Here is a 27,663-nt window from a genome sequence, read left to right on the forward strand (position 1 = left end):
GGAAACCATTCAGCCCATCGAGTCTGCACCGGCCCTTGGAAAGAGCACCCTACCCAAGCCCACACCTCCACCCTATCCCAGAAACCCCACCCCACCTTTTTTTTGGAGACTAAGGGCAATTTAGAATGGCCAATCCACCTGACCTGCACATCTTTGTACCGTGGGAGGAAATCGGAGCAAACCCACACAGACACGGGGAGAACGTGCAGACTCCACACAGACAGTGAACCAAGCCAGGAATCGAGCTTCACAGCTCCAAGCTGGGACCTGTGCTACCGTGCTGCCCCCCTGTGTTGTTATTTCTGACAGTGTACAATCCTGGTGTCCTGAATTTCAATCACAATGTTTCAAGACATCGGCAAGATCAATTACTTCCTGAATCCCTCATTCATTGCTTTGCTACCTCCAAACTTGACATGCCCAGCACTCTTCTTGCCGCCTTAAAGTTTCAAAAAAATATATAAATTTAGAGTACACATTTATTTTTTTCCCATTAAGGGGCAATTTAGCCTGGCCAATTCACCTACCCTGCACATCTTTTGGGTTGTGGGGATGAGACCTATGCAGACACAGGGAGAATGTGCAAACTCAACAAGGACTGTGACCGGGATCGACCCCAGGTCCTCGACGCTGTGAGGCCATGTGCTGCTTCTTTGCCGCCATAAAGCTGAAGGCATTCAAAACTCCACTGGCCACATCTCGTCTTGCACCACATCCAGCTCATCCATTACCGCCTGTGTTCACTGAGCTTCAATGGTCAATGGTAAAATACTGGAATTACTCAGCAGGTCTGGCAGCATCAGTGAACAAAACAACAGACCTGATGTTTCAGATTGGTGACCCTTCGGCAGAACATTTTAGAAATAAATTTAGAAGTACCCAATTCATTTTTTCCAATTAAGGGGCAATTTTGCGTGGCCAACCCACCTACCCTGCACATCTTTGAATTGTGGGAGCGAAACCTACGCAAACATAGGGAGAATGTGCAAACTCCACACGGACAGTGACCCAGAGCTGGGATCGAACCTGGGACCTCGGCGTCGTGAGGCAGCAGTGCGAGCCACTGCGCCACCGTGCTGGCTCTTCGGCAGACCCAAGAGCAGAGATGTAGTTCAGGTCAATCTCTTTTCAGATGGTGGTGATTCTGCTTTCCCATTTACATCACCTCCTAGATTTATTTTGTTCCATTGCCACTTCTTTCTGCCTTTACCATCATCCCGTTTTCATTGAAGGTCTCATGCCATATCAAACATTTGTTCTTCCCGTCCCGCTGCCCCCACCTGGCTTAAAAACTGTTGCATCTCCAAATACTCTTGGTTCTGGTGTAAGGTCACAACCAGACATGTGTGCAAATTGGGTGCAATATTTCACTACATTACGACATTGATTGATTTTTGTGCGAAAGGCGTTATACAAATGCAAATCTGTGAACTTGCCTTGGTTCAAACATTAAGAGAACTTCCTATTTAGTCAGTATGAAATATTACTATGCATATCAGATTTTATACTAACTAGGTATCAGATTACCGGCAATTTCAACTCTGAGCATACAGCACGAGCAATTAGACTGACTCTGTTCCAATTCTTCCCTGCAATATCCATAAACCTATAGAAAGAGGCAACATTTGTCCCACTAGTCTGACTGCATTCTCATTTTCTGACGCAAGCATCCTCTATTCTTCTACTTTCACTTTAAGCAATCAGACCCATCCCTTGCAGAACAATTTTGTGTGAGTTCTGCCACCAAGGCTAGAAACGTCTTCAAAGCATAATAATTGAGCTTGAAAATAAGATTAAAATGGAACTCGTTCTGTTTCAGAAGAGCCGGTCATGTTAATAGTGACTAGTATTCTTTGAGCAAGATAAAATGTTTAATCCAAGTAGAAATCTACTCACTTTTTTATTTCGCGGAGAAGCATTCGGATGAGGATGGTCTGTAACGGCTCAATCATCAGTTTCTTCCACATGTCAAGAGCTAGCTAGAAATATATAATTATTGATTGGGACCAGGCTGAAGTACACCAAATTTCTAAATATAGAACCAAGCAAACAGGGCAGGGAAGAGAGAGAGAGAAAAAGAAGAGAAAGAGAGAAAGAAAGAGAAACCAAAACCTACATGTTCAATTTCTCAAACTAATCATTAAAAAAATACAGTATAATCAAATTTATTTTGTTGAATTCCAGCACCTTTTCAACTTGCTTCTGAAAATGCATAGAAATTCTAATCATTTTTGCCTTGAGGTCATACAAGTGATTAAAAGGATTCCGCAGAGAGGAAAAAATGAAATAATTATCAATGGACACAACTTTCTGTTGCCTGAAAACTGCAAAGCACTGAACACAGAAGAATGGCAAAGCTGCAGCCTGAAAGCAGCTATTTATTGAATATAGAATGTACAAGGGAGAGAAAGAGAGAAACCAAAACAATGGCCATTTCCATTTTTAAGGACGTGTGTAAAAAATTTCAAGCAGAGGAACATACAGGACATTAGATTTTGTTTTGAATTTCTTGAAAAAGAAACAAACCCATCCTGGCATAATGGTTGAAGGACTATTTTGGTACCACAAACTTACTGGTTCTAAGGAGGCTCACATGCATTCCTTCTGATATGAGAATTTGACATTTTGAGAGGCATTGCCCTGTGACTTTCACTTTGAATGATATTCTAGTAACCACCCACAATATCTGGATAAATGTACCTGCAGTTTGAAACTGCAAATGAATTATGTAACCAGGGAGTTAAAACCCTCATGTTGCACTGAAGAGAACACCCACTGGTCTATCAACTCCATAATTTCAGTTAATGTTCCACTGCAAGTTTCAAACAAGCTGATTGATCAGACTAATGCTGTGGGTCTAACTATTTTCAGGGATTTTCTTTTCCCCAAGCAGAGCTTACCTCTCCGATCTCCATCAGTGGCTCAATAATATCCACTCCACCATATCCATACTGAAGGTCAGCTTCTGTCAATTTGTTCTTCTTGATGAACTGTGTGTTGAGATATCTGTGAGAATGGCACATTTTAAAAACATCAAGCACTTCTGTGGGCATTCATACGCATATTTACCTAAAATGTACAAGATGACGCATGTACACCTGGTCATGACGTCATCAACTGGCTCAAATCTTGTACATTTGCAGCTCTAAGCCAGTATACAACTATGTCAATGATCCCAAATATGCAAGCAAAGGAACTCCTGACCTTCACTTTATTCTGGTGACTATACTGAAGAAACAATTACGCAGTTAAATGCTGCTGTGCTTTGTGCTGGAGCACCAATATGCAACGCAATGAATTTCAGTGACGGCATCATGCCAGGTGAATCGGTTGTACATCCCAACAACTGGTGGATCATATCAAACAGCACATCCCTTCCTGCTGTTCGTAACAGACAAAGTGCTGACTGTAACCAATCAGCCCGTGTTTGCAAAACTCTAAACATTGCGCAGGATTTTCTGGGCCTTCCCACTGGCGGAATCTTCTAGTCTCACGAAAGTCAATGGTAATTTGCATGACTTGCCCGTGCCGCCGTCGTGGAACTGGCAGCAGGATGCGCAAGTCATATGGATCGGCAGGCCGGAAGATCCAGTTGATGGCCAATGGCAAATTACCTCTACCGCAGGAAAACCCGCTTCCAGGGGACTGGAAAATTCCAGCAATAGTATCTAACATTCCACAATTGTATAACACTTGATAAACAATTTTGATTGTGCTAAGAATTAGAGTGAAAAATAATTTAAGATTGTAGGTTGGGCTTGGTTATGCATGCTGGAAGCCATATATATTCACACACAGGAACCTCCCTGTCCTTTGTAGACAAAAGGCACATTGGGCCTTTTTCAATTCAACAAAAGCTTAGGGAAAAACAATTCCTTTGTTCATTCCCCAGGACAATGCCTTGACCAGAGTCGACCTGCCTGGTTAGAATTTGAACAAAGCGGGGCAGTTAACTGTCCCGAGCTTCATGGCAACATTTCCACCTATCAGAGTCCACTTGCCAACCAATCAGCACTTTCATTCTCAGGCTGTGAAGTTTTTATTCATTCCTGGGGTGTGTGTGTGTCACTAGCTAGACCAGCATTTGTTGCCTATCCCTCATTGCCCTGGAGAAGGTGGTGGTGAGCTGCCTTATTGAACGGCTGTAGTCCATGGGACACCACAAGAATTAGCATTTGGGATCCTGCTATTCAAAATCCATATCAATTATTTGAATGTGGGGGCCAAATGAAATATTTCCAAGTTTACAGAATACACAAAATTAGGTGAGAACGTGTTGTGAGAATGTTCAAAGAGGCTTCAAAGGGGGTTGACAATGCTTAATGAATAGACAAGAGGAATATAAGGTGACATTATCTTTTTGGCATGAGGAAACGAAAAGCATAGTATTTCTTAAATGGTGAGAGATTGCGAAGTGATGTTGTCCGAAGGGATCTAGCTGTCCTTCTTCCCAAGTCACTGAAAACTAACACACAGGTGGTGCAGCAAGCAATTAGGAAGGAAAATGCAGTACAGGAGTAAAGAGGTCTTGCTTCAATTCTATAGAACCTTGGTTATACTGCACCTTGAGTATTGTGTAGTTTTGGTCCTCTTACCCAAGGAGGATATAGTGGTTTACAGAGAGAATGCAGCAGACGCTTACCAGACTAATTTCTGAGGTGGCAGGACTGTCCCACGAGGACAGATTGAGGAGAGTGGTCCTGTATTCTCTAGAGTTTAGAAGAATGAGAGTTGATCTCATTCAAACTTGCAAACTTCTTCAGGGGTTAAATGGGCCGGGTCCAGAAAAGAATGTCTAGCCTAGCTGCGGGTGGGGTTTCTAGAACCAAGCGACACAGTCTCAGAATAAGGATCAAGGCATTTAGGGTTAAGATGAGAGGGAATTTCTTCACTCAGAGGGTAGTGAATATTCTGGAATTCTCTGCTCCAGGGGACTATGGAAGCTTAGTCATGGAGTATGTTCAAGACAGAGATCAATAGATTTCTAGATAGTGAAGGTAGCAAGGTGGCAAATAATCATTCAGCACCAAACATCAGAAGAAATAGAAGCAGGATTTGAGGTGAAAGGGAGCTGTAGCCTCTGGGTCTTTAAGTATGTTCAAGGCTAAGATAGACAGATTTTTTAATCACTAAGGGAATCAAGGGTTATAGGGATAAGGCAGAAAAATGGAATTTTATTACATCAGATTAGTCATGATTTTATTGAATGGCGGAGCAGACTTGATGGACGGCACGGTGGCACTGTGACTAGCACTGCTGCCTCTCAGAGGCAGGGACCCAGGTTCAATTCCAGCCCTGGGTGACTGTCTGTGTGGAATTTGCGCATTATCCCTGTGTTAGTTTCCTGCGGGTGCTCCAGGTTCCTCCCACAGTCCAACTATGTGCAGGTTAGGTGGATTGGCCATCCTAAATTGCCCCTTCGTGTCCATGGGATGTACGGGTTAAGTGTGGTTACGGGGTTGCAGGGACAGGGTGGGAGCCTGATTCGGGTGCTCTTTCAGAGGATCGGTGCAGACTCGGTGGGCCGAATGGCCCCCTTCTGTATTGTAGGGATTCTATGATTCAATGACTGAATGGCCTGCTTCTGCTCCGATGTCTTATGGTAGCTGGTACAGGAGAAAAATTTACAATTGAGGGATTGAGGGGGAGAAGGTGATAGAAATGTTATCTCAATTTAAATAGACAAGGTATCAGGGCCAGATACGATGCATCCTAGCGTGCGGAGGGAAATGAAGTGGAAATTGCAGAGGCATTAGTAATAAATGTCTCGTCTTTCTTAGACGCAGGGGTGATGCCAGAGGACTTGAGAACTGTGAATGTTGCACCGATGTTCAAAAAGGGGTGCAAGGATAAACCGGAAAATACAGGCCAGTCAGTTTGACTTCAGTGGTAGGGAAATTTCCAGAAACTATAGTTCGGGAAAAAATTAATAGTCACTTTGACAAGTGCAGGATAATTAAGAAAAGCCAACATGGATTAATTAAGGGAAAATCATGTTTAACTAACTTGCTGGTGTTTTTTCAGGAGGGAACAGAGAAGGCTGATAAGGGTGGTACATATGAATTTTCAAAAGTCATTTGATACAATGCCGCACATCAGACTTGTGGGGAAAACAAGCACTTGGATAAGAAATTGGCTGAGTGACAGGGAGCAGACTAGTGTTTTTCACGATGGAGGTGGCTTGCAGTGGAGTTTCCTAGGGCTAAGTGTTGGGACTTTTGCTCTTCCTGATATGTATTAATGACATGCACTGCAGTGATCAGGGCATGATTTCAAAATTTACAGATGATACGAAGATTGGAAACATTGTCAATTGCGCCGAGGATAGTCTTGAACTTTAAGTTGATTCATTTTGGCACAAAGAATATGGAGAGACAATATAAAATAAAAGGGAGAAACTCTAAAGGAGGTACAGGAACAGGAGATATATGTAGGTAAGTCATTGAAGATGGCAGGGCATGTTGAAAAAGCAGTTATTCCCCACAACCCAAAGATGTGCCGGTTTGGTGGATTGGCCACACTAAATTGCCCCTTAATTGGAAAAAAAATAATAATCGAGTCCTCTAAATCAATAAAAACAAAAGAAAAAAAAGAAAGAGCAGTTAATAAATCATATTGTATCTTAGGCTTTATTAATAGGGGCACTGAATACAAGAGTAAGGAAGTCACGTTGAACTTGTGTAAGACACTAGTTAAGCGCTATCTGAAGTACTGTGTCCAGTTCTGGGCACCATACATGAGGAAGGATGTGAAGGCATTGGAGTACAGAAGAAATTCACAAGAATGATTCCAGAGCTAAAGAACTGAAGCAATGAGGATTGATTGGATAGTTTGGTACTGTTTTCCTTGGAGAAAAGAAGGCTGAGAGGAAACTTGACAGAGGTTTTCAAGATCCTGAGGGATATGGACAAGATAGTCAGAAATTGTTCCCACTCAAGAGAGCATTAAGAACTAGAGAGCACAGATTCAAAATAATTGGCAAAAGGTGTAAGTAGAGCATAGAACATAGAACAGTACAGCACAGAACAGGCCCTTCGGCCCTCAATGTTGTGCTGAGCCATGATCACCCTACTCAAACCCACATATTCACCCTATACCCGTAACCCAACAACCCCCCCCTTAACCTTACATTTATTAGGACACTACGGGCAATTTAGCATGGCCAATCTACCTAACCCGCACATCTTTGGACTGTGGGAGGAAACCGGAGCACCCGGAGGAAACCCACGCACACAAGGGGAGGACGTGCAGACTCCACACAGACAGTGACCCAGCCGGGAATCAAACCTGGGACCCTGGAGCTGTGAAGCATTTATGCTAACCACCATGCTACCCTGCTCTAACCACCATGCTACCCTGCATGGGAGTGATAGGAGGAATTTTGTTTTTACCCAGAGAATGGTTGAAGTCTGGAACAAGCTTCCCGAGAGGATGAAGGAGGCATATTCGATCGAGGTATTTGTAAGGGAATTGGATTGCTACCTAAAGAGAAAGAATGTGCAAGGTTATTTGGATAAGGCAAGGGGAGTGGGTGGAAGTAGAATGATCTTTCAGAGAGCTGGTGCAGACTTGTCAAAGCCGAATGGACTCATTCTGCATAATCAAGTTTCCGTGATTCAGCTCCACGAACCTCCTCTGGCATTCAATAGGACCCCGGCTGATCTGGTTGTGGCCTCATCTCCAATAACGCTGGACTCCCAAAAATATATCTAACTCAGTTGTGAATATATTCGCTGGCCCAACACTGCTCTCTCAGGAAGAGAGTTCCAAAGTCCAACGACCCTCAAGAGAAAAAATTTTAGTATTAATGGGAAACCTTTGATTTTTAAACTGTGTCACCCAGTTCGAGACTCACAACCAGGGGAAACATCCTCCCTGCATCCACCATGTCAAGTCCCCTCAACAAATTTTATATTTCCATCAGATCACCTTCCATATTTTTAAACTCTTTAACTGTTCAACCTTCTCTCAAAACGACCCTTTCATCCCAGGAATCAGCTAAGTGAACCTTCCCTGAACTGCTTCTAATGCAACAAATCCTTTGTTAAGCAAGGAAACCAAAACTGTACACAGTACCTCAGATGGCTCTCTCACTAAAGCCCTATACAACTGATAGTAACACTTCGGTACTTTTATACTCCATTCCCCTTGCAATAAACACCAACATTTCAGGGTGGCATTGGTTAGCACTGCTGCCTCTCAGCACCAGGGACCCAGGTTCAATCCCAGCCTTGGGTCACTGTCTGTGTAGCATTTGTACACTCTCCACGTGGGTTTCCTCCGGGTGCTCTGGTTACCTCCCACAATTCAAAGATGTGCAGGTTAGGCTATGCTAAATTGCCCCTTAGTGTCCAAAAGGTTAGGTGGATTTAAGGGGTTATGGGGTGGGGGGCGTGAACTTAGGTAGGGTGCTCTTTCAGAGGGTCAGTGCAGACTCGATGGGCTGTATGGCCTCCTTCTGCACTGCAGTGATTCTATGATTGTGTAACTCCCATTTGCTGTCCCAATCTTGTTATATTGTCCGAGTTTACCCGAACCGGTGCCAGAGTGTGGCGACTAGGGGATTTTCATAGTTAACTTGGTTGCCGTGTTAATGTAAGCCTACTTGCGACACCAATAAAGATTGTAAATTAGTTATTGCAAAGTATGCTACAGCAAAAGTTGACGTTCCCTATTGCCTCGACTACGTGAACCTCTAAAACAAGCTGTTAATTGTTCCCAGAATGTTCTGAATCACAACTGCCGCATGATTATTCACCAAACTATCCATACCTTTCAGACCAATTCAAAGATAACTGGGGGTATGTGCAAAGCTAAAAGGCTCAGAGAGAAAAAAAATGTCACATTAAGAAATCAAAGGAATAGTGATGGTATGACAAGGAAACTGGTTATGGAGCAGAAAGCGGAGACTAATTTTATGTTGTAACCCGACCGGAGGCCACAGGATCTACAACATCAGAGTTCCCATGGCCTAACCTGAATAGGACTTCTCCAGATAAGGGGGCAGAGCTACACCTTTAAGCAAGGGTTCCATGGGACATAAATACCCTGGCCCAAGTGTGGGCTGGGCACGAGTGACCCATCGGAGAGCAGGAGTCATATCTCGTAGGTCAATAAATGTTGAGTTTTTAAAAATATATATTTTTGTTCTCCTCATTTTTCACAATTTTTCTCCCGAATTTACACCCACCAACAACAAACAATAATCAACAAATATATCAAACCCCATAACAATAACAACGATCCAATCCTCCCACCAACCCCCAATCAGCCCGCATTTTAACATAAACAAATGACAAAAAAGGAATCAGGGATTACCCGCAGCCATCTTTAATATACACTGCCCCCCTCCCCTTCCCCCCCCCCCCACCCATCCCCCCAACTAATGTTCGATGTTACCCAGTTCTTGAAAGTGCATAATAAATAATGCCCATGACTTGTAGAACCCCTCAGAGCTTCCCCTCAGTTCAAACTTAACCTTCTCAAGGGTCAAGTATTTCAACAGGTCCCCCCGCCACGCCAGGACACAGGGTGGAGAGGCTGCTCTCCATCCCAGCAGGATCCACCTTCGGGTGATCAACGAGGCGAAGGCTATGATATCTGCCTCCGCACCCATTTCCAACCCTGGCTGGTCCGACACCCCGAATATGCCTCCCGGGGATCCGGGTCTAGTTTCACACGCACCACCTTGGAAACTATCCTAAACACCTCCTTCCAGTACTCCCCTAGCTTTGGACAGGACCAAAACATATGAACGTGATTAGCGGGGCCCCCCTCGCAACGTTCACACACATCTTCTACCCCTTCAAAGAATCGGCTCATCCTCGCTCTCATGAGGTGTGCCATGTACACCACCTTCAGCTGTATCAGCCCCAACCTCGCACATGAGGTGGAGGCATTCACTCTCCGGTGCACCTCACACCAGACCCCCACTTCTATAACCTCACCCAACTCTTCCTCCCACTTTGCTTTGATCCCCTCAAGTGGTGCCTTATGCTTTTCCAACATAGCTCTGTACACCGCTGACACTGCCCCCTTGCCGTCAGCACCTCCTCCAGCAACGTGGAAGCCGGTTCCTCCGGGAAGCTCCGAATCTCTTTCCTGGCAAAGTCCCGAACCTGCATATATCTAAACACTTCTCCCTGCTCCAGCCCATACTTTGCTTCCAGCTCCCTCAATCCTGCAAATCGACCCCGAAGAAACAAATCTTTTAGCGTCTTAATCCCCTTCTCTTCCCAATTCCGAAAGCTTCTATCCCACCTCCCTGGCTCAAATCTGTGGTTCTCCCGAATCGGCATTTCCCTTGACCCTGCCCCCAATCCGAAGTGTTGCCGAAACTGCCTCCAGATTTTCAATTAAGTTATTATTACTGGACTCCCCGAGTATTTCCCCGGAGCTTACGGGAGCGGTGCTGTTGCTCGTGCTTTCAGCCCCGACCCCCTGCACAAACTCTCCTCCATTCTGACCCACTGGGAATCAACCCCTCGGACCCAGCTCCGCACCTTCCCCACATTCGCTGCCCAGTAGTAGCACATCAGGTTCGGGAGACCCAAACCCCCTGCCTGCCCTTCCCCTCTGTAGCAGCACCTTCTTCACTTTGGCCACCTTCCCTCCCGATATGAACGAGATAATCCTTCCCTCAATCTCCCTAAAAAAAGACTTTGGCAGGAAACTCGGTAGGCATTGAAAAATAAACAGAGATCGCAGCAACACATTCATTTTAACCGCCTGTACCCGACTTGCCAATGACAGAGGGAGACCATCCCACCTTGCCAGATCGGCTTTCACTCTCCCCACCAAACTAGTGGTGTTGTATCTGCGAAGCCTTCCCCACTCCTGGGCAACCTGCACCCCCAAATACCTAAAGTGCCCTACGAAATGGCAGCCTCCCCACCCCTGCCCCCACTCCCGGCCGAGACACCACAAAATACTCACTCTTATCCAGGTTCAGCTTGTACCCCAAGAAAGACCCAAATACCCGCAGTAACTCCAATATTCCTCCTATCGACGCACTCGGTTCCGACACATACAGCAAGTCGTCGGCATATAAGGACACCCTGTGCTCTATCCCCCCCCCTCACTATTCCTTTCCATGCTCCTGAACTTCTTAATGCAATGGCCAACGGCTCAATCGCCAGTGCAAACAGCAAGGGGGACATAGGACATCCCTGCCTCGGCCCACGGTGGAGAGAAAAGTATCTCGAACTGATATTGTTCGTGCGGACACTCGCCTTCGGCTCCTTATATAATAGCTTTACCCAGTTCACAAATCTTGGTCCAATCCCAAACCGCTCCAGCACTGCCATCAGGTACCCCCCATTCTACCCGATCAAACGCCTTTTCGGCGTCCAATGCCACAACCACCTGTTTCCTTCCCTTCCGCCAGTGCCATAACGATGTTCAAAACCCTCCTAATATTCTAAAACAGCTGCCTCCCTTTCACGAACCCCGTCTGATCCTCACCTATCATCTTCGGGAGGCACTCCTCCAGCCTACCCGCCAGTTAACAAGGTTTTTGAGGAGTTTTACGAGGTTGTACAGGTCAGAGCCACCCGGGGGAGACCATGAGATGCTGGAATTTCTAGATGGGTTGGAGTACCCGAGGCCACCAACTTCCCGGCCCTATCCCTTACCTGAAGAATTTCCCTTGCCGCTGCCTCCCTCCGGAGTTGACCTGCTAACATACTCATAACATACTCCATGCTCATAAATTGCACACCTTGCTCGTCTCAGTTGGCGCACCGCTTTCCTGGTGGATAGTCGGTCGAAGCTCGCCTGTAGTTCCTTCCTCTTTCCCAGCATCGCTGGGTCCCCATCCTCTGCATAACTCCTATCGACCTCCAGCCTAACCGCCAGTACCTTCGCCAATACCTTTGCGTCCACACTCAGAAGTGATATGGGCCTATACGACCCACACTCCATTGGATCGTTATCCATTTTAAGCAACAGTGAAATCGATGCCTGCCCCAAGGTTTGCGGCAGCACTCCCTTCCCTATCGCCTCTTCAAACATTCCCACCATCAGGGGTGCCAACTTATCCTTACATTTTTTATAATATTCCACCGGAAACCCATCCGGCCCTGCCACCTTCCCCGACTGCATCCTCCCAATCACAATCTTTTATCTCCTGCTCCAGTATTGCTCCTTCTAATGTAGCCCTGTCCCCCTCCCTAGCCTGGGGTACTCCAACCCATCTAGAAATTCCAGCATCTCATGGTCTTCCCCGGGTGGCTCTGACCTGTACAACCTCTCGTAAAACTCCTCAAAAACCTTGTTAATCAGCTCCGGAGCCACCACCAACTTCCCGGCTCTATCCCTTACCTGAAGAATTTCCCTTGCCGCTGCCCCCATCCGGAGTTGACCTGCTAACATACGCACCGCCTGATCTCCATGCTCATAAACTGCACCCCTTGCTCGTCTCAGTTGGCGCACCGCCTTCCTGGTGGATAGTCAGTCGAAGCTCGCCTGTAGTTCCTTCCTTTTCCCCAGCATCGCTGGGTCCCCATCCTCTGCATAACTCCTATCTACCTCCAACATCACATCTATTACCCTCTGCCACTCCAACCTCTCCTCTTAGTCCACCCTGTCCTTGAACAAAATTACCTCACCACCACCATTAGAGCCTCCGAGCCGACTGCCTTCGACACCTCACCCGTACAGTTGAATCTTACATATTCCTTAATTACCTTGATGTGGAGATGCCGGAATTGGACTGGGGTGAGCACAGTAAGAAGTCTTACAACACCAGGTTAAAGTCCAACAGGTCTGTTTCAAACACAGCTTTCGGAGCACTGCTCCTTCCTCAGGTGAATGGAGAGGTATGTTCCAGAAACATTTATATAGACAAAGTCAGAGATGCCAGACAATGCTTGGAATGCGAGCATTTGTGGATAATCAAATCATTACAGATCCAGAGATAGGGGGTAATCCCAGGTTAAAGAGGTGTGAATTGTCTCAAGCCAGGACAGTTGGTAGGATTTTGCAAGTCCAGGCCAGATGGTGGGGGGTGAATGTAATGCGACATGAATCCAAGATCCCGGTTGAGGCCGCACTCATGCGTGCGGAACTTAGCTATAAGTTTTTGCTCGGCAATTCTGCGTTGTCGCGTGTCCTGAAGACCGCCTTGGAGAACGCTTATCCGGAGATCAGAGGCTGAATGCCCCTGACTGCTGAAGTGTTCCCTGACTGGAAGGGAAGATTCCTGCCTGGTGATTGTCGCACGATGCCCGTTCATTCGTTATCGCAGTGTCTGCATGGTCTCGCCAATGTACCACGCTTCGGGACATCCTTTCCTACAGCGTATGAGGTAGACTACATTGGTCGAGTCGCACGACTATGTGCCGCGTACCTGATGGGTGGTGTTTCTACGTGTAATGGTGGTATCCATGTTGATGATCTGGCATGTCTTGCAGAGATTGCCCTGGCAGGGTTGTGTGGTGTCGTGGTCGCTGTTCTGAAGGCTGGGTAATTTGCTGCAAACAATGGTTTGTTTGAGGTTGTGCGGTTGTTTGAAGGCAAGTAGTGGGGATGACCGTGGCAAGATGTTCATCTTCATTGATGATGTGTTGTGTCTTGCAGAGATTGCCCTGACAGGGTTGTGTGTCTGGCAGAGATTGCCCTGGCAGGGTTGCATGCAGTTGTGTGATTGTTTGCAGCAAATTACCCAGCCTTCAGAACAGCGACCACGACACCACACAACCCTGCCAGGGCAATCTCTGCAAGACATGCCAGATCATCAACATGGAAACCACCATTACACGTGGAAACACCACCCACCAGGTACGCGGCACATACTCGTGTGACTCGACCAATGCCCAACACACGCGCGAGGTTCTTCGCCGGCGGCGGCCACCCTGCGCGCTCACGCCACCGGAAGTCCATAAATGTTGAGTTTTAACAGTAATTATTTGTGTCGATTCGCTCGCCTGGAACTTACACTGGTGACAAGGGTGAAGTGGAGCTGCATAGGACGCCATTTCCTCCAGACCCAGCCCACCTCAACAAGGCCTCAAGAGGCTTCCAACCTAACTGCATGTATGCCACTCATTGGGAAACAGGAGATGTTCGACACCGAGACGGGTAACTGGACCCAATTTGTTGAGTGGATGTGTTATTTCTTTTGGCTTAATGCCATTGTGGCACACAAGGCAAACGGTGACATTCCTGGGGCGACAGGGCTGGCGCAGAGCACCGACCCACCCCCAGGCTGCAGTTCAGGACTCCCGCCACTAGGATGCGCACCCCTCGAGGCCCGGACCAGCATCAGGGTTTTCCTGACGAGAGGCGCTAACGCCACTCACCCCCCCAAACCAGAGACGCCCATCCGGCAGGACAGACGCACCGGTACCCAGAGAAACTGATGAAAAGGCCCTGGCAGGAAAGCCCGCCCGACCACTGCCTCAATTCCGATGACCATCCCTGGGAAGGGGCCATTTTGTGGAGGAGCAAGCGGAGGGCAACCCGCACCTCCACTGTATATCGGCGCCACGATTGGCACCTATTCAGGTCACGATCTGGGCCAATAGTTTTCTAGATGGAGCTAGGTACAGGGGGGGCGCGGTCTCCATAGTCAGCTGCAACACGACCACGTCCGCTCAGGCATTCGCAGTTTGGTATTGCGAGATATGGATGCGAGGTTGGCGACGTATAAGGGGGAGCCATAATAATATTAATTTTTATTCCTGTCACAAGTCGGCTTACATTAACACGGAAATGAAGTTACTGTGAAAATCCCCCAGTTGCCACACTCCGGCGCCTGTTCAGGTACGCCAAGGGAGAATTCAGAATGTCTAATTCACCTAACAAAGTACGTCTTTTGGGACTTGTGGGAGGAAACCGGGATAGATATGGACATCAAAACTTTGACAAAACAATGTGCGTGGTGCCAGGAGCACCAGAAGCTTGCCCCTGCAGCTTCACTCACTCTGCCCATGGTAGCGGCTTGGCTGATTGTGGTCCCGACTCCACGTGGATTTCCCGAGACCTTCCCAAGGAGCCATGTACTTACTTATCGTACATGCCCATTCGAAGTGGATGGAGGTCCACCACAAGTCTATGATTGAGAAACTCCGACAAACCTTCAACACTCATGGGTTTCCTAAGGCGATAAGAGTCAGACATCGCCGCAGCTTTCAAGCGTGTAATTCGGCACTTTCATAAAGATGAATGGGGTTCACCATGTAAGGACTATGCCTTACCACCATCCTCTAATGGATTGGCTGAATGTGTGGTACAGACTTTTTTTTCCAGGAATGTGGAAACAGACCTCCAGTTCCCCAGAGACTTGCATGGCCCGTTTCCTCTTCTGTTACTACACCATCACCTCACGCCACTACCGGGGTAGCACCTTCGGAGTTGTTAAACAGCCGCTGCATACAATTGAGCCTCATCCTGCCAGACATTGGAAAGAAGGTCCATGGCCAGGAGGAACACTCCGAAACATGTCAACCCAGGTCAGTGAGGGAATGTTCTGCGGGCGACGCAGTATTTTTGTGAAATTTGTGCGGATCCAGGAGGCTGGTGGTGTGGCGATCGGGCCCGGTTTCGTGATTCGATAAGTGTGCAGGGAAAGGAATTGAATAAGTACACGGACAACCTCCACAGCAGTGCCCTACAGGTCCTCAAGGGAAAGCCAAAGGCCCAACGTTCAATTGTGGCTCTTTCTCCAGCGCAGCCACAGTTGACACCCAATGCGGCAGACTAGCCCCTCGGTCTGGAGATGCGGGATGTCGACTCATTCGGACATGTTGACCTTGCCAACTGAGGTCGTAACGGATCCGGTGGAGGCTGCCGACTCCCACACGGTGGACCCACTCAGGTGTTCGGCCCGAAAACACCGTTCCCAGGTCCGGAACAGCCTCATGCAAGGAGTGTAAAGGACTTTTCCTCCTCCAAGCATCAAAATGGACAATCTAAGGTAAATGGTGGAAGATATAGGGGGGATGTCAGAGGTAGGTTCTTTACCCAGAGAGTAGTGGGGGCATAGAATGCACTGTCTGTGGAAGTAGTTGAGTCGGAAACTTTAGGGACCTTCAAGCAGCTATTGGATAGGTACATGGATTAGGGTAGAATAATGGAGTGTAGATTAATTTGTTCTTAAGGGCAGCACGGTGGCATTGTGGTTAGCACAATTGCTTCACAGCTCCAGGATCCCAGGTTCGATTTCGGCTTGGGTCACTGTCTGTGTGGGGTCTGTACATCCTTCCCGTGTGTGCGTGGGTTTCCTCCGGGTAGTCCGGTTTCCTCCCACAGTCCAAAGATGTGCAGGTTGGGTGGATTGGCCATGATAAATTGCCCTTAGTGTCCAAAATTCTATGATCTATGATTAACCTAGGACAAAAGTTCGGCACAACATCGTGGGCCGAAGGGCCTGTTCTGTGCTGTACTTCTCTATATCTATCGGACCTGCAGGGCGGGGGGGCCGTTATAACCTGATCGGAGGCCACATCAGAGTCCTCGTGGCCTCACCTGAATATGATCTCCCCAGATGAGGGAATGGAGCTGAACCTTAGGCAAGAGTTCCATGGGACATAAGTTCCAAGGCCGAGGTGTGGGCCGGGCACAGATGACCCTTCCCGGAGTAAGCGTTGTGTCCAGTAGGTTAAACAAATATTGAGTTTTCTAACAGTCATCGCTTCCATGTGGTCGCTCGCCTGGAACTTTACTTTGAAAGTTGCTTTTCGGACTAGAGGGAAGTATACAACGGTGTTCCACAGTGGGTGGTATGAGACCCACTGCTCTTTGATATATATTGATGGCCTGGATCTGGGTGTACATGGCACAATTTCAAAGTTTGTGGATGACGTGAAATTCAAATGGAAGAGGACCGTAATAGATCGCAGGATGTCATAGACATACTGGTCAAAAGAGCAGACACACGATGAATTAAATTTAATGAAGAAAATTCTTCAGCTAAAAGAACAACAAGGAGAACCAGTATTAACTAAATGGCACAATCTTGATGGAGGTGAGGGACAGGATTGGAGGCTGGGTGTACATACACACAAAACCTTGAAGGTATCAGGACAGATGAGAAGGTTCTTAATAAAGCATATGGAACCATCAGCTTTAGTAAGAGACAGAATACAAAAGCAACAATGCCATGCTAAAATTTAAAAAAAAAAATATTGGTTGGGTCTCAGCTGAACTCACGGTGTTCAATTCTGAGGCTTTGATTGCGTGGAGCGACTTTAACTCCATTTCCCTCTCCGCAGCTGCTGCCAAACCTGAGTATCGTCAGAATTTTCTGTTTCTTTCTGTATTTCAGGTTTCCAGTAATTTGTTTTTAAGAGAAGCTGGGATGGTTCTCAGAGCAGAGGGAGTCAAGGGCAGCACGGTAGCCTAGTAGGGCAGTACGGTAGCATAGCAGTTAGCGCAAATGCCTCACAGCTCCAGAGTTCCAGGTTCGATTCCCAGCTTGGGTCACTGTCTTTGTGCATGTTCTCCCCGGGTGTGCGTGAGATTCCTCCGGGTGCTCCGGTTTCCTCCCACAGTCCAAAGATGTGCAGCTAGGTGGATTGGCCATGATAAATTGTCTTTTGTGTCCAAAATGGCCCTTCGTGTTGGGTGGGGTTACTGGGTTATGGGGATAGGGTGGAGGTGTGGGCTTAGGTAGAGTGCTCTTTCCAAGAGCCGGTGCAGATTCGATGGGCCGAATGGCCTCCTTCTGCACTGTAAATTCTATGCAATTCTGAGACTTGAAAGAAATTTTTAAAAAAAGAGATGGGCAAAATCACAAAAGGTTGAGTAATTAAGGAGAAACTGATTCCAATGACAGAAGGGCTTGCAATGAGATGACAGATTTAAAGTGTTTGGCAAACGAATCAGAGGCAGAGAGAAAAGTATTATTTCCACAGAAATGTGCGGTGATCTGGAATGCAGTGCCTGATAGGCTGGTGGTAGCAGGTTCAGTGGGCTGGTGAAAGCAGATTCAATAGCAGCTTTCAAAGGGAGTTAGATAAATATTTTAAGCAGAACAATCCACAGGGCTCTGGGAAAGAGGAAGGGAGATCTACCAAAGAGCAAGCACAGGCACAATGGACCAAATAGTCCTTTTCTGAGCTGTATAATCTGTGATTCGAAGCTACACTGCTGCTGTTACACTGTAATTAGCAAATGAATAGCGTCTTGTACCAATATTTCATCACTCATAGATATCTAAAGAGCTGCAGTTTTATTTATTTTTTCCAATTAAGGCACACTTTAGCGTGGCCAATCCACCTACCCTGTACATCTTTGAGTTGTGGGGGTGAGACTCACGCACACAAGGGGAGAATGTGCAAACTCCACATGGACAGTGACCCAGGTTCGATCCCGATCCTCTGCTCCATGAGGTAACAGTGCTAACCACTGCACCACCGTGCCACTCCATGAAGTTGTATTTTTAAGGGAGCTTGTAAATTCATATCCTACAAGAATATCTTAATTCAAAGCTGGTATGAAAAGCTCGCACTTTCACTGCTCAGCACTGAGTGGCTGTTTAAGGGCTGTTCCAACTACACGAGTCACATCAGAATGTTTCCCACATAATTAGTTTTTCAATTGCTCACACTTTTTAAATGTTTTAAAAAGAAACTACATTTAGAACTGTGTAGGCAACATTTGCACCACATTAGCACCAAGCAATAACGATCAAAAACAAGTTCCATCTGCCTCAGGAAGAGACTGCTGTGTGCGCGGTTTCACAGAGACGTGGGTCATCCTGCCTCACCGGACTGTGCCATACAACCCGACGGCTTCTCAATGCACCGGATAGGCCGCAAGACGTCATCGAACAAAGCAAAGGGTGGAGGGGTTTGACTCCCCATCAACTCCTCCTGCTGCTGGGACGTGGCGACCCTGGGGAACTACTGCTCCCCGGACCTGGAATACCTGACGGCAAAGTGCCGCCCATACCACTTTCCACGGCGTTCACTTCTGCCAACATCATAGCGGTCTACATCCCACCCCAGGAGAAAGTGAAGAAGGTGCTTGATGAATTGTACACCGCTATAAGTAACAGTGAAACAGAATACCTGGAGGCTTTGTTCATCGTGGCCGGGGACTTCAACCAGGCCAACCACAAGAGAGAACTGCCAAAATTCTACTAACACATCACCTGCCCCACCAGGGGCGGCAACATTCTTGACCACTGTTGCGCAAACATCAAGGGCACCTACCGATCCGTCCCCCGACTGCAAATCGGAAAAACCTGACCATAAGTCAATGTTTCTTCTCCCAGAATACCAGCAGAAACTTAAGTGGGATAATCCGGTTAAGAAGGTCGTGCAGTGCTGGTCCGAGGCAACAGAAGAGCTCCTACACGACTGCTTGGAGTCAGTGGAATGGTCCATATTCACGAACTCATGGCCAACCTAAACAAGTATGCCACCACTGTCACAGACTTAATCACATGGGTATCACAGTGGTTAGCACTGTTGCTTCACAGCACCAGGTTTGATTCCCAGCTTGGGTCACTGTCTGTACGAAGTCTGCATGTTCTCTCAGTGTCTGCCTGGGTTTCCTCCCACAAGTCCCCAAAGATATGCTATTAGGTAAGTTAGGTAATTTGGACATTTGTGCACTCAGATCCTGCACTGACCAACTGGCAGGTGCATTCGTGAATATCTTCAACCTCTCGCTACTCTGTTCCGAGGTTCCCACCTGCTTCAAGAATACCACCATCATACTGGTCCCCAGCAGAACCAGGCAACGCACCTCAACGACAATCGTCCGGTGGCCTTGACATCGATCATTATGAAGTGCTTCGAGAGGTTGGTCATGAGACACATCAACTCCATACTCCCAGAATGCCTTGATCCACTGCAATTTGCATACCGCCACAACTGGTTCACACCAGATGCCATCTCCCTGGCCCTTCACTCATCCCTGGAGTGTCTTGACAACAAGGCCTCCGAGGTCAGACTCCTATTCATTGACTACAGCTCCATTTTCAACACCATAATCCCAGTCAAGTTCATATCAAGGCTCCAAAACCTAGGACTTGGCTCCTCCCTCTGCAACTGGATCCTCAACGTCCTGACCCATAGACCACAAACAACAACACCTCATCTACGATGGTCCTCAATACTGGGGCCCGGCAAGGCTGCGTACATAGCCCCCTAGTATGCTCTATACACACACATATTGTGTGGCAAAATATGGCTCCAACTCCATCACAAGTTTGCTGATGACATGACGGTAGTGGGTTGGATTTCAAACAACGGTGAGTCAGAGTACAGGAGGGAGATACAGAACCTAGTGGCGTGGTGCAACGACAACAATCTCTCCTTCAACATCAGCAAAACTAACGTCATTGATTTCAGGAAGTGAAGTATAGTACACGCCCCTGTGTGCGTCAATGGTGCCGAGGTGGAGATGGTTGACAGCTTCAAATTCCTAGGTGTGCACATCACCAACAATCTGTCCTGGTCCACCCATGTCGAGGCTACCACCAAGAAAGCACAACAGCGCCTATACTTCCTCAGAAAACTAAGGGAATTCAGCATGTCCACATTGACTCCTACCAATTTTTGCTGATGCACCATAGAAAGCATCCTATCTGGCTGGATCACAGCTTGGTATGGCAACTGCTCAGCCCAAGACCGCAAGAAACTTCAGAGAGTCATGAGCACAGCCCAGTCCATCACGCTAACCCGCCTCCCATCCATTAACTCTATCCCATCCATTAACTCTATCTGCACCTCCCGCTGCCTGGGGAAAGTGGGCAGCATAATCAAAGACCCCTCCCACCTGGATTATTCTCTCTTGCAACCTCAACCTTCGGGCGGGAGATGCAAAAGTCTGAGAACACGCACAACAGGTTCAAAAACAGCTTCTTCCCTGCTGTTACCACACTCCTGAGTGACCCTCTGATGGACTGAACTAATCTCTTCACACAACATCTCTACTGAATAGTACTGCACTCCATATGCTTCATCCGATGCCTGGGTCTGTGTACTTACATTGTGTATTTTTATGTCCTATGTTTTATCATGTATGGAATGATCTGTCTGGACTGTACGTAGAATCCTTTTCAATGTACCTCAGTACACGTGACAATAAATCAAATCCAATTCCTTTGACCTTTTAATGGCACCAACATCACAAAATCTCCTCCCATTAATAGAGAGTTAACCGCTGGCCAAAAACATAACTACCAGCCATATTATTGTGACTACACTGTATAAGAGTAGGGAAGACGCTGATTGCGGCTCATTCAAACACCCTTTCGCAGTCAATGTTCTGTTATTTTTATTAGCATGCAGTTTATGGCCTCTGTAAATTATTTTGCATGGTCATGCACACATGGTAATTTAAGGTAGCTGATTTAGGCGCAGCCTACACACTGACTTGCTGTACCGTTTAGAGGGAACATTTCTGGCAGCTGCTACAAAGCTGAAGTCAGGCGTGTGATAAAATTCTCACCACTGGCTTAGCTAGGTGAAGACACAGTGAGAAGCAGTCGAAATGATCCAGCACAAGACTAAATATCTACCCACCACGACTGACACATTGTGGCTACAGTATAGACAGGAATTTACTTACTTTACTTGCATCACACTTCAAGCCGTATGACCTCTATCACGAGAAGAACAAGGATAAAAAGCTCACAAGAAAACCAAGACCTCCAAGCTTCTGTTCAGGTCTCACACCACCCCAGGCTTGGACATTTGATAGATCTCTTCCTTCATTGTCACTGGATAAAACTACTGGAATTTTCAATCGAACACAATTCCGAGTCACCAAGTCAAGAAGACCCACTACCAAAATCTCAAGGCAACGAGAGATGAATATTAACTGCAGCTTGACCAGCTGCACCCACAAACAGAAAACGTGCGGGGACACCTTTCCCCATTGTCATCAAATTTCAACTGGTTACAGTTGACAATCACTTTGTGCATTCACAAAGAATGTGTTACATTCAGAGTTTTATATTTACTTTTCTTTTTTTAAGGATGCTGTAAAGTGAATCGCCATGGTCAAGACGTTTTTCATTTTTGTTTGGAGTAGAATGTTTCTTAAACAACATGGCACTCCGATCCTCACAAATGAGAGAACTACAATATGCACACAACTTCTGCTCAGTTCATGTAGATCCCCTACTTCTTGTTAACTAAGAACACAAAAGTAAAAGTTTTATTCCCAATTTAACCTAGGTTCAATGTTGATTTAAGTGATTGGTAGAAGGGTTCGAAGGGTTTGTCACCCAGAAGATAGGAGTAGTCTGGAACTCACTGCCTGAATGGTAATGGTGGCAGAAACACTCAACTCAATTAAAAGATGCCTGAATATGCACCTGAAGGACCATGGACCAACCTGAAGGACCATGGACCAAATGCAGCCAAGTGGGATTAGGATGGGTGGCCCCTATTTCGGCTGGCACAGACACAATGGGACAAGTGGGCTCTTTGTGTGTCGTAAACGTTCTATGATTCTAACCTGCCAACTTCAACTCATGCTGCAAAGCTTCGAATTTTATTTTAAATAAAAAGCTTCTTACCTATATAAGCAGTCCATGTAATCAGCGCCCTTACTGTATTCTTCCCAATATTTATGGTACATGGTCAAAATCTTTTCTTCAGAATCCAGAACTTTCTGTAAATAAAAATACATCGATAACATATCATTTTGAAGGACAAAAATATTTGCTAAATCATAGGAACTGGATGAACTCAATTGGCAGGGGTCAATATTTTGGTCCATGGCAACTTTATTCAAAATCAAATACGTCTATGGAGATTTCATTTGGTTACTGTGTGGGAAATTGCGCAGCAGACGGAAAAAGTTGTACAAAATCACTTCTGCTATATTCCTATCTTTATTTGGTTTGAAGTCGCTTTGTTGGACATTTCTTCTCTGATACAGTCATGCTTTTGGAACAAGGGAACTTAGTATCTTTATTCTACTTCTACAAAAGTTGGATGATCTGTGAAACATCTCGCTCTATCTGTCTGGTGCTCTTGGGTTTTGGAGGAAAGTGAAGCAGATGGTATATCCCATGCAAGTGGTCTACCAATGCATCGTTTATTGGTGCAAGGAGTTGAAAGTGTATTGTGGATATCCACTGCAACTTAAAGTCATGATGTCATGCCATTCTGGAGTTTTTAAAACCGTGCCAGAATTGCCCACTCCATTGTCAACTCACCAGCTTAGATGGGATTTTGATGAATGCAGTGTAGGATTTAGGTCAAAAGTGACAAAGAAATTCACTAGGGATTTCAGAAGAAACTTATTTATCCAGAGTGGTGAGAACATGGATTTAATTACCTTGGGCAGTGACTGAAGAAAGAAAACTAGTCAAGCATACAAGGAAATATGTTGATCATATTTTAGAGATCATTTAGGGAGCAATAGTTAACAATTTTCACATGGCATACATGGGAAACACAATATCAGGAATATGTTTGAGCATAGCTATTGGAAACACATCAGGTAGCCAATAGTGCTCATGACTACAGTGCAAAATGGTGTATAAAAGATGGCACCAGAATGTGGCAACCCTCTGCGTGCTCTCTCCCACAGACCCTCTTCCTACATCTCTTACAACCACACTAACCTTTTGAAATTTAATTCTAACACTGCATTATGTATTTATGCATGTCCTATGTTAGAGCATCCAATTATTTTTTTTCCCCCAATTCAGGGGCAATTTATCATGGCCAACCCACCTACCCTGCACATCTTTTTGGGTTGCGGAGGTTGAACCCATGCAGACACGAGGAGAATGTGCAAACTCCACATGGACAGTTGCTCAGGCAGTGGCAGAAAGCTATCATCGTTTGAGCCGAGGGGCTTGATTTGGTAAGGAACGGAAGGCTGGAATCTGTGGTTACCTCTAGACATGCTTGTTTCATCTGGCTGACAGAAACTCTTATTCCAGAGGGAGTGAAGAATTACAGATCTCCTGTCTGTTACCGCCTCAATCAGGGCCTATTATGGTCCCAGGCGAGACCCCACAGTTGCGAGGATATGGACAGAAATCCCAACATTTTATTTTAATTTTGTAAGATTGTGAGGAAAGGATACTTTTCTCCAGGAGTGATCCCACGCACAAATAGGGATATGGTGTATTAAAACAAATTTTACTACTAACACAGCATTGCTAACTTTAATCTTATAAAAAACAATAGCTTGGTTACCAGTTAAACAATGTTTAATACATGAAACAATCCCAAATGCTATCTTTATCTCCACTCAAACAAACCCATCTTGGGTCACAATCCACTTTTAAGTACTGTTAGCAGACTCAGGAATGCATATTATAAACAATGTATTGGATAAACCACTTTGAGAGAGATCCTCCAGGAACCAGATGCACATTGTTGTTCGAGTCAAACTACTGGTTAACCTGCCAGCCTTTCCAGAAACTGCTGTTCTATTTACAGGCAAAATCTTTTTACCTAAACTGCTTTGAGCAAACATAGGAACAGGGGTAGGCCGTTCAGCCCCTCGAGCCTGTCCTGCCATTTAATGAGATTATGGCTGATCTATGGCGTAACTCCATATACCTGGCTTTGGCTCATATCCCTCAATATATTTGCTTAACAAAAATCAAATTGATCTCAGATTTAAATATCCTATTCTAGCTTCAAAAGCTGCTGGTCTGCGCACAGGAAAATCCTTAACTGTTACTCCAGAAACTGATAGTCTGCTCACAGACAGATCTTTAACTGGACTGAGAGCACGGCCTCTTGTCTATTCACAAGCAAATATAAAATTAAACTGAAACTTTCAACACCTGACTGCTCCAGCCCCTGGCTCCTCCCATTAACTACATCACCTTACTAAAGCTAAACCCAATTTCACTATCTATTCCTTCGGGACCCTCTTAATAGAAACAAAAGTCCATTAGCCCCAACGTTAACAAACAATATCCATGACTGGAAGGTGTTATGATCTTACTTTCACGATGCTTTAATTGCACCCATCTTGAAAACTTGAAAGCTGCCTTTCAAACCAAAAAAATGACTGCTGCAGTCGCATACTATCCCAGGCTTTCAACTCTTACTGCACCAACTACATATAATACAATATATCTGAAATTCCATTATTCATCGCAGGCCTCAAATGAGGCATCAGAAATAGTGGGGGGCATTGAGGAACGTTTCTCAAACCAATGCTAGCTCTCTGCTCTCCCTGTTCCAAGCTGCCTTTGAAATTATCCCTCCGTGCTCATCTCCTGCTCATGCCCTAATTGGAAGCTGAACTTGGCTGCAGGCCAATTAGTGGCTGAGGCTTTGAAAATTGCATTGTGTTCGATGCGGAGACAGTGCGAGGTCAGGATTCGGAAATGTTCTAGGTGTCGGGTTCCCAAACCCAGAATGAAAATTTGGCCCTTAATCCTTTCTTGCTCTGCACTCCATGTAGTGTACAGCCATTTAAAAGTATGCAGTAAAGATCATTAAAATTAAGATATACCTTGTACAAATGTTGGACGTGATTTTCCAGAAAGATTTTTGTTTCAGTGTAGAGTCGTTCACCCAGAGGTTCTGGGTAGGCAACACACAAAGCATAAATGTCTCTGAATAAAGTATTAAGGGCCTTCATTGCAAACAGTGAGGGGAAAATCGTTAACAAAACAGGTTAATAAACATCAAAAGTAAATCTATGAATCATTGAGACAGAAGCTAAAATAATTGCTACTGTGTGCCGCAGACTGACACATCCCAAAACTGCAAACTTGCCCAAGCAAAAATAGCCTGTATACAAAAGGTGTATGAAAATAAACAATTTTTATAACTTATTGTCTATATTTGAGTCAGTATAGTATTTTCACAACTTATTTAGCAACTGAGTTACAACTATATATGGTTAGCTGATATACTCCAATTAGCTATTTGCACTGGTAATCTCTCCTCACACTATGTACAATATTTTCATATTACATGAAAATGTATGAGCTGTGTTAACTACATTCCCGCCAATACAATCAAGGAAATAATCTTACTTTAAATCAAATGGATCACGACCTGTTTACAACTTTGATTGATACACACTATTATTTTTCACAGATTGGGTGGCACAGTGGGTAGCACTGCTGCCTCACAGCGCCGAGGACCCGGGTTCAATTGCGGCCTCGGGTGACTGTGCGGAGTTTGCACTTTCTCCCCGTGGCTGCGTGGGTTTCCTCCGGGTGCTCCGGTTTCCTCCCACAACCCAAAGATGTGCAGGTTAGGTGGAATTGGCCTTGCTAAATTTGCCCTTTAGTGTCCAACGGTTAGGTGGGGTTACGGGAATAGGGTGACGGTGTGGGCTTCAGTAGGGTGCTCTTTTCAAGGGCTGGTGCACACTCAATGGGCCTAATGTAAATTTTACAATTCTATGATTTTATAACCCGGGTTCGATCCTGTCCCTGGGTCACTGTCCATGTGGAGTTTGCACATACTCCCAGTGTCTGAGTGGGTCTCACCCCCACAACGCAAAGATGTGCAGGATAGGTGGATTGACCGTGCCTAAATTGCCCTTTAATTGGGGAGAAAAAAAGAATTGGGCACTTCAAATTTTTTAAAAACTTTTTTTCCCCCCACAGATTGCCGTTAAACATAAAGTAGCATTAGGAGTGTGCTAATTAGAATGCCAGGTCATATACAGTATTGCCGGAGAATATTAATGTAAATCCCATGTCACATTTCTTTCATCTTATTATGTTTTCCTTCATCACAAATACTGTTGGGCTTTCAACTGTTGTTTAGGGATACCGTGTATTCTGTTTTCAAATTTAGTATCAAAAAGGGGCTTTCTGCTTTTCTTTCATACAATCCACGCAAAATAGACTGGTGAAAAATGTAGGACTAATTGCTCAGCAATTACATATATTTCAACAGTAAAGATATTATTGATGCATGCATTCTCAATTCAAAGCAGAAAATAAGAATGCTACTTTATAAAACATAGGCATTATTTTCCTACTGGTCTACTCCTAACTTGTATGTCTGTATTTACCTATTGACATAATTTCTTATCTCATGGGGGCACAGCAACACAAGTAAGTAGGCAGCCATTCAATGAGGTCATGGCTGTTTTGCAAAACTCAATTTACCTCCCCATTTCCCTGATTAACTAAAATCTATTAATCTTAAGTTTTAAAAAGCATGTATTGCTGTTTGCACAGCAGAGTTCCAGCCTTCTAGGGCAGCACGGTGGCCTAGTGGTTAGCACAACCGCCTCACGGCGCTGAGGTCCCAGGTTCGATCCCGGCTCTGGGTCACTGCCCGTGTGGAGTTTGCACATTCTCCCCGTGTCTGCGTGGGTTTCGCCCCCACAACCCAAAGATGTGCAGAGTAGGTGGATTGGCCACGCTAAATTGCCCCTTAATTGGAAAAAATAATTGGGTAATCTAAATTTAAAAAAAAAAGAGTTCCAGCCTTCTACCATCATGTGTGACCATGTGTGGTTAAGTGTTTCCTAATTTCATTCCTGAAAAGGGCAGCTCTAACTTTCCGATGGCACTCCCAGACCTACCCTCTTCAACTTGCAGGAACAGTTTCTCCCAATCTACCTTACCTGTTACCCTTAAAATCAGGAAAACTTCAAATGAAATCACCCCTTAACCTAGTAAACACAATGGCAAACAACCCTGGTTTGCTTAATTTCTCCTCATTGTTTATCCCTTGGAATCATGGTATCATTCCAGTAAATCTGTGCTGTAGTTCCTCCAAGACCAATATGTTCTTCCTCAAGTGT

At 45.6% G+C, this 27,663-nt stretch overlaps 1 protein-coding gene across 9 annotated transcripts in view; it reads right to left on the reverse strand.

Annotated features, from left to right (window-relative positions):
* Positions 1-27,663, reverse strand: part of cul2 (cullin 2) — a 100,347-nt gene that overhangs the window by 66,205 nt on the left and 6,479 nt on the right. For 7 of the 9 annotated variants that reach the window (XM_038798297.1, XM_038798292.1, XM_038798295.1 and 4 more), the window contains exons 3-6: positions 25,399-25,501; positions 22,481-22,575; positions 2,901-3,006; positions 1,897-1,979 (exon numbers count right to left, since the gene is read on the reverse strand). In XM_038798297.1, the coding sequence (XP_038654225.1) occupies positions 1,897-1,979; positions 2,901-3,006; positions 22,481-22,575; positions 25,399-25,501 (387 nt within the window). The remainder of the gene's footprint in view (positions 1-1,896; positions 1,980-2,900; positions 3,007-22,480; positions 22,576-25,398; positions 25,502-27,663) is intronic. The other 2 variants (XM_038798299.1, XM_038798298.1) reach the window with 1 other exon arrangement.

This window comes from Scyliorhinus canicula, chromosome 5 (genome assembly GCF_902713615.1).
Source record: "Scyliorhinus canicula chromosome 5, sScyCan1.1, whole genome shotgun sequence".
Lineage (NCBI taxonomy): Eukaryota > Metazoa > Chordata > Chondrichthyes > Carcharhiniformes > Scyliorhinidae > Scyliorhinus > Scyliorhinus canicula.